The sequence below is a fragment of the Delphinus delphis genome, chromosome 4 (assembly GCF_949987515.2).
Source record: "Delphinus delphis chromosome 4, mDelDel1.2, whole genome shotgun sequence".
Taxonomy (NCBI): domain Eukaryota; kingdom Metazoa; phylum Chordata; class Mammalia; order Artiodactyla; family Delphinidae; genus Delphinus; species Delphinus delphis.
This window is the reverse complement of record NC_082686.1, coordinates 66081805-66093950: the sequence shown is the minus strand read 5'-3', so window position 1 is coordinate 66093950 and position 12146 is coordinate 66081805. Positions and strand designations below refer to the sequence as shown.

The 12146-nt window shown below is 45.2% G+C and overlaps 1 protein-coding gene across 1 annotated transcript in view; it reads left to right on the top strand.

The window, feature by feature from the left end:
* Nucleotides 1–743: 743 nt before the first annotated feature.
* FSTL1 (follistatin like 1) overlaps nt 744–12146 on the top strand; it is a 51110-nt gene continuing 39707 nt past the window's right edge. The window contains exons 1-2 of the mRNA XM_060010721.1: nt 744–854; nt 1016–1072. Of these exons, the coding sequence (XP_059866704.1) occupies nt 852–854; nt 1016–1072 (60 nt within the window). The 5' untranslated portion in view covers nt 744–851. The remainder of the gene's footprint in view (nt 855–1015; nt 1073–12146) is intronic.

Below are 12146 nucleotides of genomic sequence, written 5' to 3'. Positions count from 1 at the left end.
CACAGGTGAAGCTGGGAAGAGGAGAGCAGGGGACCCCGGTCGCTCCTGGGCTTGAGGGAAGGACGGGATGAGGCTGCAGGCAAACGCTGGAATCAGGATCTTCTCAGCAGAGGAGGATGGCCTCCGCCTCCCACCCCCCTCCCCAGGAAATCCACAGTTGAACCCAAAGCAGCTTTCCTCAGGCTGGCTGGTCTTCTGGGCCCCGCGCCCCCTTCCTCGCGCTCTGGCGACAGTGATGCCCTGGACCCGGAGCTGCGGGGGTCCCTCTGCACCTCTGGCCCTCTATCAGCCGTAGGGGGCGACTTCAGCTCCCCACGCCGCAGGGCCTTTCCCCCCAGGTTCCCGCCCCAGGGCGAGCCAGGGCCCCCAGCATTACCGCCCCACCTGGCCACTGCCGCAGCCCGCACTCGCAGCCTGCCCGAGCTGCAGCAAGCCAGCGGCCCCTCCCGGGGGTGGGGTTTCGGCTCCCACACCCACACCCCCTCCGCCTTTGTTGCAGTGTCCCCCAGGACCACCCCCTCTGTGCCTCGGCTTCCACGTCCTGGGGGCTAAACTAGGGGCCTGGGTTTCGGGAAAGGGGTTCGGCGGCGCCAGGACGCTCGCGGGCTCCAGGACGTAGCGAGGGGCTGGGAGGAGGGAGCGGAACCCTGAGCCGCGGGGGCCGCTGCTGCAGAAGGGGGAGGAGAATGGGGAGGAGCTGGGGGGCAGGCTGTCGGGGAAGGAGGGGTCTTAAGGGGCGGCGAGGCCAGGTCGGATTTCCTCTGAGGCTGGCGATCGGCGAAGCTCCCACCTTCCCTTAGAGCTCGCTGCAGCCGCCTGCCCCCGCGCCCTCCGGAGACCGGAACGGGACCATGGTGAGAGCGGGGTTCGCTACGCGGAGCCGAGCGCACTGGCCCGAACCCTCTGGGCGGCCGAGGGTGGCCGGGCGGAGGGAGCGAGCCTCCGAGGCACGAGGAAGTTTCCGGGGTCGACACGGGGCCCGGTGCCTTCACTCTCGCTCTTGTCTTTTCCGCAGATGTGGACACGCTGGCTCGCGCTCGCGCTGGTGGCGGTCGCCTGGGTCCACGCCGAGGTAGGTGAGCCTCTGAGGAGGTCCGAACTCAGGCGCCGGGGCCACTGGGGTCTGCGCGTCGCGCGGGCGGTGCGTGCGTCCAGGGGATGCTCTCCCCGGGTAGGACTGGGAGTTTCCATCTGCCGGGTGAGGGGGGCGCTCGGAGCAGAAATGCTGCTTACGAAACTTAAACCTAAAAATCGGGAAAAGTAGTTTGGGCCGTCAGCGGGAACCCCCCCGCGGCTAATATGGAGGGAGAGTGGGGAGGGGGAGAGAGGACGAGCAGGGCCGATTGGGATGCAGGCGGCCACAAGAGCCGGAGCCGAGTTCAAAAAGGCGCCTGAGTTCTTTCCTTCACTTAAGAGGAAATTGAGAATAGTTGGAGACTTTTCCCTTCCGAGTCTGTCTCCTGGGGGAGGGGGGTCGGGGGATCTCAAGAGACTCTTCCTTTAGGGCGGGATATTTTTTTTTCTTTTATAAAGCAAAATGATGATTCTCTGGGGTTTTTTCTTTCTTTTTTTGTAAAGTGCCCTCGGATTTTGCGTTATTATCAGAGCCAAATAACGGCCTTTTAAAATCTCAATTTTTTTCTTAAACTGGCGTTGCGCAAGTATGAGTGATCCATTGCTCTGCTCTTTGAGGGCTCTGCGTTTCCAGTCAAAGTATTTCAGCGCCTTTTGGGTAATGTTTTCTTTTCAACTCCAGTGACCTTCCTGAGACACTACAAACAAACCAACAAACCCTTCGCTCACAAGCCCCTCCATTAACTCAAAGGTTTATGGACAGAAAATAAACAATTCTAAATTCCCTGGGCTCTAGTCTCCAGAAAAGTGAGGTCAGAAACCAAACATTTGATAATTATGGCAGGAAATGTGGAAGGAATTAAAAAGCATGAGGGAGAAGAAATGGAATGTACATTACAAAAGAAATAGCTCCCTGGTGGGTGGTTATTCTCCCTCTTTGAATTTTTTTTCTTCATATTACAGTTTAGCCCCACCCTTAGCATCACAGCTTGACTGCCCAGAAAAGTCATAAAAGCCTGCAAGGTCTTCACGATTAAAAAAAAAAAATACACATTATACTGAACTCTCATTTAATTCACTACCACACTTTTGGTTGATCTGGAAACACGTGCTGTTTTTACTCACAATGAAATAAAAATAGCTAATGTTTTTTGGATATCTACTTTGTGTTGTAATAAAACTCCATTTGAGTGATGGGGACACTAAGTCAGAAAGGTCATGTAATTTACCTAGTGTCCTAAGTTGTTAAATGGTAGGAGTGGGATTTGAACACAGTCAGGCATCGCACCCCAGGCCCTTAACCACTGTCTCACACAAGGACTTCATATTTGCTATGTACTTCTCATATAGCAGACATTGGTTGGGCTGCATGCCTCATTTCTTTTAAAGCTTCCCAGAACCTTGTAGGGTCAGTTTTGTTATCCACAATTTACAGAGGAAGAAACAGGTTCCGGAGACTAGGTAACCTGCCCAAGGTCTCACAGCTAGTTCTTAGGAAGGATCTGAACCCAGCTCCTTCCACTGGTGGAGCTCATCTTGAACTCCAGATCTGCTTCTAATGCATTTTGTTCTCCAGGGTTTGAGTTTGAGGGAGGATCCTTCACTGGCTGATTTAGTCCTGGCTGAGAAACAGCCTTCCATCCCTGCTGTTGCCCTCAAAAGGCTGCTGTAGTCCATTGATGGACGAGGTGAATCCCTGGTTTGTTTTACTGCAGGTTTAGGAATTGCCAGCTAGTGTGTGAAATCGCTCTGTGAACTGGAATGCACATTTGAGGAGTGAGGATGCCATAGGTTCACTCACCACAAGGCTCTGTAGCCCAAGGTCTGGGATCTATTCTCCCAAGCTGTTTGTACTATACACCCCCCCACCCCCCACCCCCAGTGCATTGCAGGGAAAAGCTTAGCCCTCATAGGAAGTTCCCCCAGCAGCAATTTCCTGCTTGAGGTGGAAGAGCAGAAAGTACTCTCACAGAATTCCCAAGGCAAAATCGTGGGGAAAGAGGCAAAATCAAGAAGTGCTGAGGCATGAAAACGGAGGAAGTGGTGCAGAAAGAAGGTTGTGAACTCAGGGTATGTGAGGAGTAGGTATGATGTAGCTTTCATTTCATGACTCCAGATTATTAAGGATTATTTTTTTTATCAATACAATCTCTTGGTATCTGACCCTGGTAACATTTGGCAAGTTTTTAATCAGTGTTTTAATAATAATAAATGAAAAGGTAGATTAGCCCTAGCAATTTGGATATTACTTTCAGCATTTTATCGTGTAGTTAATGGTGCTTTTGCAGTGGAATTTTTTTCCTTGTTAGCTGCAACAACATATAGCAAACAAAGCCAAGTAATGGTATTGACTGTTTTTATTGACATGAATCCACTTTAGTAGACTTTAGGGCTGAAATCGTACAAATATTGTTGAACTTTTAAAATGAAATTTAAAAAACAAACTTAGTTTTCTTGGTGCTTTTTGATTTAATACAAGCACAAGGATTCAATTCAGCATATTTTTAAAGTATGTGATTGCACAACAAATTATGCTGATAGTTGAAGAAGCCAAGTCTTTGGAATAGTAGTAGACCTCTAGAATCAGGTGTCCCTAGCTTGAGAAAAGGTGGTTGTCGTCATTATTAGTGCCAGTCTATAAATCCTGTTTGGTTAGATTCAAGAAACTATTAACAAATCTCATTAAGGAAAGTGTTATATTTTTAATGTTTTTCATGGTCTCTTGGCACCTCAGGGTTGATTTTTTGACTGCTTCCTCTTTTTCTTTCTTTTTGTCTTAATACTTCAGGCAGCCTCCATCAAAATTCCATCCCATCCACTTGAGCTCACAGCCATGTACTCTTTAGAGTCTGCTTGAAACGGGGTGTTGGCACATATCTCTTGATGAGCATATATTAGTATCTGCAATGGACAAGGAATGGGGGGTTGCAGCGGCAGAGCAAGCTACCTTGTTTCAGAATCTTTTGGGAGGGGGCTAGGTGGGCCTGCTCACTCTTCCTTCACCCATCCCCCTCCCATTGAGAATTACTGCAGTTCACTGCGAGGTGTGGATAGTGGAGGCTGGGAAAGGTTGACATGTGCCCTTGAGTCTCGGGAGGTGGTGGGTATGAGTCTATTTTAACACCAAAAGGCAGCCTTGGCAAGTGCCCAAGCACACTCCACTCTCCGTTGGTGGTTATCTCTGCTGGCACTCTGATTTCCAACATTCCAGGTCTATAAATTCATCACGATAAGTCACAAGTACAGGAGACTGATTCACAAATCAGAACACTCATTCCAGTAAGGGAATATTTAACCTATGAACTGTGAGCGCATCATTTAAGATAATAGCAGCAAGAACAGTAACAATTATACAGATAGGCAAGAAGATTCTTAGGGCATTGTCCCTCTGAAGCCAGGTTTCATAACCTCATTTATACCCTATTATCAACATACAGTTAAGCAACCACCAGGGGTATTATTGGCAGATGTGGGGTCTCCTCTTTATTCTTTAGAATTATTCTAATAGTGGATTCAGGAAGGCCTAGAGTGTGATTTTCCCATTTTGCCTTGATTTTCCCCACATCCTCTGACTGCTTCTTGAAGCTACAGAAAAAACTAGGATTTTAATATCCATCTTGTACATTAACCACTATCTCTTGTTTGTTTATCCTTTGGCAAATAAACTCCTGGCTGTGATTCTGGAGACCATTGTTAGAAATTGGGATGTTAAAACATGGCAGTGACTCTGCTGAATAGCCAGAACAGATGGACAAGCACCCTGCAAATTGAGGCCCTGGATGTTGAAAATGTCTTTAGAAAGGACATGTCACAATTCCCATAGACATCTCTGGATTGGGTAATGGAAAGCAGGAGTCCATTCTCAGGCTCAGAAGAATGAGTTTGGGAAGAGCTGTGAGGTGGGGGCATGGGCTGCTATGAATGTAATGTCGCAAAGAAGAAAATAAAGTCTTCAAAGTCAGTGAGGCAGGAAGACACATGTTTCCAGGAGAACAGGGAAAGGATGAGCTGTAAATGCCAGTGGTCACACATGGAGGATTGAAAACATCATGGTGTCTTTTTCCTGCTCCTTTTCAAATAAATGGACATCCAGACAGAAATTTCTAGTAGCCACAAATAGTATTAGCTTAAGGACGCCAGATATTATAGGACTGAAAAACAACTTACACTTAGATGGGTTCATTTTGTAAGCTATGTGACTGATGTCCTGTAGGTCAAATGCATACTTTTCTCTAAGGTTCCATCTTCTGTCACTTGGGACTTTGGCATGGGGTGCTTTCTCCAGGAGTGAGTCATTAACAGCACAGGCCTTCACTTCATGGTGCCCATCAGTCAGTATTCCCTGATGTAGGCTGAGCATGCCCTACACAGGGCAGAGTCATGGATGTCATAGCAAGCATAGCTATGTCAGAGTCATAGCAAGACATGGTCTCTGCCCTCAGGTTGCTTACAATCTAATGGTGAGCCGTTAGATTTAAACTGGCAGCTATACTGTATAATATTATAACTGCATGATGAACAACTATCTTCATTATTATTATTGCTTTTTTTTACATTAACAAGGACTTCCCCTGATTTTTAAAGTTATTTTACATTAGTACAATGCACAAATCTTTAATGTATAGTTTGATGAACTTTCACATGTGAATATACCCATGTAGCCACCACCCAATCAAGACTGAGGGAGTTGGTACAGTACGGAGGCTATGAACTCAGGGTGTGTGGAAACAGTTAACATGAAAAAAAGTGAGGTATAGATATGATCGAAGTTACGTTTCATCACCTGATGATCATTGATTATCATTTAATTAGTCCAGTCTCTTGATGTCTGTCCCTACTAACATTTGGCGAGCTTTTAATTCATGATTTAACAATAATGAACCTTTAATAATTCATGAAAAGGTAAATGAACCCTCTCCATATGAGACTTGCACTTTGGATATTATTTTAAGCATTTTTAACTTGTAGTTAACAGTGCTTGCAGTAGACAATTGTTTTCCTTGTTAGCTACAAAAACATAGCAAACACAGTTAAATACAGTCTTTATTGACATGAATTCATTTTAGCAGACTTTGTGTAGCTGACTTGACTGTTTTGCTGATGGATATTTCAGGGCTCCATATAATCTACGCTGAGAAACCAAATCAAGGAAAGAAACTCAGTTAATTCTGTTTGACCGCTTTGCCCTGGTCATTCATTATTACTTTTAAAGGGACTCTACATAAGACGCCTATCACATTAGGAAAGCTAAAAACTTAAAGCCTACTACCTACCTAACAAGAGGAAAAGAGTTAAGAGTTAACAGCAATATATGCCACTAAAAGTTATGTTTACAAAAAATGTAAGGCTCCGACAAATGATGATCATTTAAATAAAAAAGCAGAACACCCCCCCACTCCAATGCCTATCCTCACAACTATGTAACAATTTATAGAGAAGTATGACAAAATGTCTTAAAATCCATCATGAGGATTCTTGTGACATCTCACCTTTTTCGAGAGGAATTTATCCTTCTAATATATGCTATTTTATTTAAATAAGAAAGTGTTATTTTCTGATAAAATATGGAAGTTAAATATGTTCATAAAAAGCTCAGAGAATATAGAAAAAACTAGAACAACGAATAAAGTTGCCCATAATTCTACCACCTAAAGATAAACTAGCCCTTCATCCCTCCTTTCAGAGAAATTATCAAAGTCAATTAACAGATGTATGTGATATGCCTACTAGACACTGTAAGCAATGAAAATTAGTGCCCCCCAACACTATGATAAATCGCCTGCAGAGATGGAACAAACATGGTGTGCATGTCACCACTACCCTCTCCCTTACCCATGGCAGACCTTACTAATCAATCAGAATTCTTCCTTCTGAGCCTGGAGGAGGTTAGAAAATCCTTCTCAGCAATGCTGTAGACAGCCGCTAGCAGTTACTGTGTGTGTGAGATAAAAGACATTTGCCTTTTCTGCTGGAAAAGTCAGTCCAATTTGACAGACATTGGTATATCTTTAGCCAGAATTAAGATGATTAGAAGGCAGAGTTTGGGACTATGTGAAACAACAACAACATGGGGTAATAGGTGATGGAACTAGGGTAGCAAATGGATGAAAATGTCGAGAAAACAGCAGTTTGTTCCTGGCTCAAGCTTCTAAGTTCTCTAGATGAGTTCGAACACCTTAAACCCGTAAGCCAAACTCTCTAATACTGGCCATTAACAAAAATATGAGAATTTTCTTGGCTCTTCTGCTGGAGTGAATAGTTGTTCTTGCTAAGGCTCTAAGAGCTGCTGCTGTCATAGATAACAGCTTCTGCATTAGCAGCCGCCTGGCAAGAAACTGCTAAATGGAAAGCTCTCTGGGTAGTTGGAGTACAAAATATATCCTGTAAATCTGCATTTTCTGCTGTGGTTGGAGGATTTCCATGTAATCTCTTTGCAGACTTTTTATATGCTCATTTGGAAGCCATCACTAGTAAGCTATTCCCAGGATTGTCTGAATTTATGACCTTTAAAATGTTTCCTGTATAATCCCAGACACTATTTGTGACCAACTAAGCTGTTGCCAAAACAAGTCATGTGACACATGGCAAAAGCATGATATGTTGCAGGCCCGGTTTATACATATGTGTGGCATGGGATATTGGCTTGAGGTAGGGAAAATGTCTTTTACTACTTTTTATCGTATTCAGGATTTAAAATCCTGTGTCTGAGGCAAAATTTGTCTTATTCCACAGTCTGTCATTGTGTCCCTCAGTGATAGTAAATGAATGTAATTTATTGATCTACAGCAGTGCCAGTTATACCAATCACTCTGCACATATACTGCTATTAAGAATAGTGTGGAACTAAAAGCAGTACCATATTGGTCCCTATTCTGAAGTAGCTGCTACCACCATAGCTACTGTACAGCTCAAATGGACCTGGCCGTTAGGGGGCCAAATCTTTGGCATTCACAGAAATTACCACCCCCTTCCTCACCTCTTGCTGCTGGTGCAGAAATCCCTGAAATGCAGCTGTGGGATGGATGCCTTCTCAGAATTTGAGAGGCTCCAAGGGAGCTGCTGGGGCCATTTTCAGGCTGTTCACCTCGACCACTTGACCAGTCTGTCCAGTAGGTGGCAGCTTTTTGTGTGGAACTTCATCTGAAATTGTGTCTGTTCCTGGAGTGCTAGCGCTTTTCTCTTATTTCTTGTTTTCATGTCACTCAAGCCTTCTACTGAGTTCCTTTCTTCATTCTCTTCTCTTGTTCTCATATCTGGGTGTTTCCAAGTCTTACCTTTTACATGGACCCTGTTACAGAACTTTCTTATTATTAAGAAGAACATAGTGAAAGAGTCCTTGATTTAGAAGTTCTGCTCTTTCCCTTTCTTGCTAATGTTACCTTTTTAAAGCCACCTAATTAATATCTCTGACTTGCAGCCTCAGTTAAGAGCAAGGGCTTTGGGGTAATGAATAGGTTTGAATTCTGGCCTTGTCGAGCTGTGAAACCATGAGCAAATTACTTTACCTCCCTGAGCTTACTTTCTTCATTTGTAAAATGAATAATGGCTAGACGTCTCTCTTGCCTGTCAATCCAATTAGATAATAAAAAAGCCTCTTCTCCTCATAGCACACAGTCAACACCAAACACTTGCAAAAAAAAAGTGCATCTTAAGAGTCCCTACTGGGCACTGATAAAGACTGTTTTTAACTCTAATGATTTCAACAAGAGAATTCTCAGTTTACACATTAACATTCACTAGGCATTGTCTGTATTTGTACAACCTGTGCACTGGCTCAGATTGTTCTGTTCACTGATTTATCGTTGAGAGGAAGTATAGCGTAATGGTTTAGCACTCAGGCCTTGAAGCTACATTACCTGAGTGTAAATCCTAGCGTAGCCCTTATTAGCCCTGTGAACTTGGGGAAGCTACTTAACCTCTCTGGGTCTGTTTCCTCATCTATAAAATGGGCTTAATATGGAGTATTTACCCCGTAAGTTAGTTGTGAGAATCAAGTAAGCTATTCCATGTAAAGCAATTAGAAGAGTGGTTTGGCACACAGAGTACAGTAAATGTTAGCTATTATTATCAAGCTTGTGGCATCTCTACTTATTGGAAGAGCTCCAAAAGCTATGGTGTGTGTGTATGTGTGTGTGTGTTTGCACACTCGCATGTGCTCATGGCTGGCAGAACTCCCCTTGCTTCCTTTATTCTCTCCAGTGATTAAGGATCACCTTTTAAAAGACAACTAGAATATTTATTTCAGTGGATGCTTTGACGCCCAGAATTCATATCAGAACCCTTGCCTCTACTTAGCCAATCTTGCCTTCAAACTTCCAGCATTTCCTCTGTGAAGCCACAGCTCTGTCATTCCTCGGGGAAAAGAGTTAAGGACTCATTGAGCACCTTCCTTGCACAGGCAATGCATGTTGTAAGCCAGCATAGGTTTTCCCTGAAGACTGAGTGAACAAGGCAGAGAACTGGAAAGGGAAGAAGAGTGAGAAAAGGCAGAAAAGAGAGGTGATAAAACTCCTCTGGAATTTTTCCAGATTCAGCTTTTCTCCTGTGTCCACCCTTCTTACACATGGAGGTGGCCACCAGATATCTTGGATTTTTTGTGGGATTTGTCATTTGCATATTCTTGCTGTAGTCCCCGTAGCACAGCCTGTCCCCGTGCCACAAATACTCAATTTGGGGTTTAGAAAATAATGATCAGGCAAAGGAATAGAACCCTTTGCTTTCACTGTTTGAAAAATAAATACCGGGCTTCCCTGGTGGCGCAGTGGTTGAGAGTCCGCCTGCCAATGCAGGGGATGCGGGTTTGTGCCCCGGTCCAGGAGGATCCCGCGTGCCGCGGATGGCCACTGAGCCTGCGCGTCCGGAGCCTGTGCTCCGCAATGGGAGAGGCCACAACAGTGAGAGGCCCGCGTACCGCAAAAAAAAATAATAATAAAAAGAAAAAGAAATACCTTCTCTCAAAGACAGGGTAGGAAGTATCCCTGGAGCAGGCTGATTTGTCCGTTTGGGAACCAAGGCAGTGCTTCGGGTGTTTTGCACACAAACTTGAGTCCTCTGCTGCTGTGTCTGGCAGCCAGCCCTGACTGCAGCCTCACGTGGCCACCAATTCCCAGGCCCCAGAGCCTGGTCTCTTTATTGCTCCCTGCGTTGCTCTCTTCATCTTTTCCCTCTGCCTTCTTGTCTTTCCTTTTCTTTCTCATCTCCTTCCTCCACCATAACAAAGAGGTCATCGTGGAGTGTTTGGGCTGCATTTTCGGAGCTGCCAAAACATACACAGAGCACCAGGTTCACATTTCATGCAGAGAGAAAGCTGCACAAAATCTTGATGCATTATTTTGCTTCACCATCTGGGCCAAAGTAACAGTTCTCCAAGTAAACTCAAGGAAGGAAAGGTTTCCTGTTCTCTGTCAGGCACTGAGTTAATGCTGGTGACTAAGACACAGACCTGTCCCCAAGGAGCTTGCAGTCCACTGGGGGAGGCACACAGGGCGGAGTGACCCAGCATGGTAAGTGCTAGGACAGGGCTGACAACGTAACCCAGCACTGGGGGTTGCGAGAAGGCCTCACAGAGGGTGTGCCCCCAAGCTGAGCCCCAAATATGAGTGGTGTTAGCCAGACAACAGCAGGGAGAGGGAAAGAGCCTTATCTAACTCTCACAACATGATGATGCTGTTACTATAATCTTCATTTATCAGTGAAGAAACCATGGCTCAGAAGATTGTTAGTTACCCTAAATCAGTCACCTAGTAAATCGTAAAGCCAGGATACAAACCCAGGACTTCCAACTCTCAAGGAAGGCAAATACTCTGTGTTCAAGTGTGCTTAAGGTCCACTGAGTCTTATTTCTGAAAGTGACTTTGAAAACAAAGCAAAGACCTTTTCTCTCTAGGTTATGTGGACTCAAAAACAACTGCACAGGCTCTGTCATTTAACTCTTCATGCTCTGTCAGCTGCAAGTGCCTGGATCAATACTTGAGGCCTGGTAATGGTCATTCTGGCCACATCGACATGGGCATGGCCTCAACTTGGTTCGGGTCCAAGTGCTTCTTTGACCCACATTGAAGTACAGTATAGTTGTTCCACCAGAGCACTTGCCTCATAATGGTCAGTGACTCAGGAGCTGCTTTAAAACAATTTCTTTGTCCTTCAGATGTATTCACAGCGATTCCACATTGAATAAGACCAAACTTCAAGACAGCTCTAAGACTCCAGCTAAGTGTCTGGGTATGGTTGTTCAGACTGTCGACTGCACAAAAGTGGCTGGCGAAGGGAGCCAACTGGGCTGACTCCATCCTGCACTCTGCTTACCAGTCTCTGTGCCCTATCCTGGGCCTTGTCTGCCCACCCAGGGGGAGAACCACCTTTTTTCTAACTGATGTGCAGAGCTTCCCAGACCCAACATTTTCTCTCAGATATAAGATGCTTATTTGACTATGGTGGCCATTTCTCCTCTGTACATTTTGTAAATTGATATCATTCAGAGTCTTAGAAAGCTTTCACAACAGGCTTCCACCAAAAGCCAGTTCTGTATGTTTGTGGATTTTCCTCATGGATTACCTAAGATGATACAAATGGAAATTTTAAAAAATCTGTCCTTTTACAACCAAAAATGTGCTACTTTTGGCTCTTGCCCAACTCAATTTAGTTTGGGAACTATGATTCCCCAGGAATTGAGAAAAGCATTCCTAGCTTCCCCCGGATTGCTGGATTAGCACAACTTCCCTCAGCCCACAGCTGAATTCCAGCGCCGAGGAAGAAACGTCTTAGACAGAGTGAACTCCCAGCCTGGAGCCTGTCAGAGGTTGTGTCATGTGTTTGCATTAGCTGAATAAAAAGCAAGCAAGCTTTCTGGCCTTACTCCCCCTCCTCCCCACACCCCGCTCTGGAGAGGCCGGTTAAAGTCTAGACAGTGTCTGCTTGGCAGTGAGCCTTTTCAGCACAGTCTGCACAGTTCTGCAGCTCTGACTTGGGTTGCCTCTCTTCACTCATTCCCTGCCCCCTCGCCCCCGTTTTCTTAGTTAGCCTTAAACTGTCTCAGGGGACTGGCATGAGCCTCACATGTAAGAAGCAGGTGA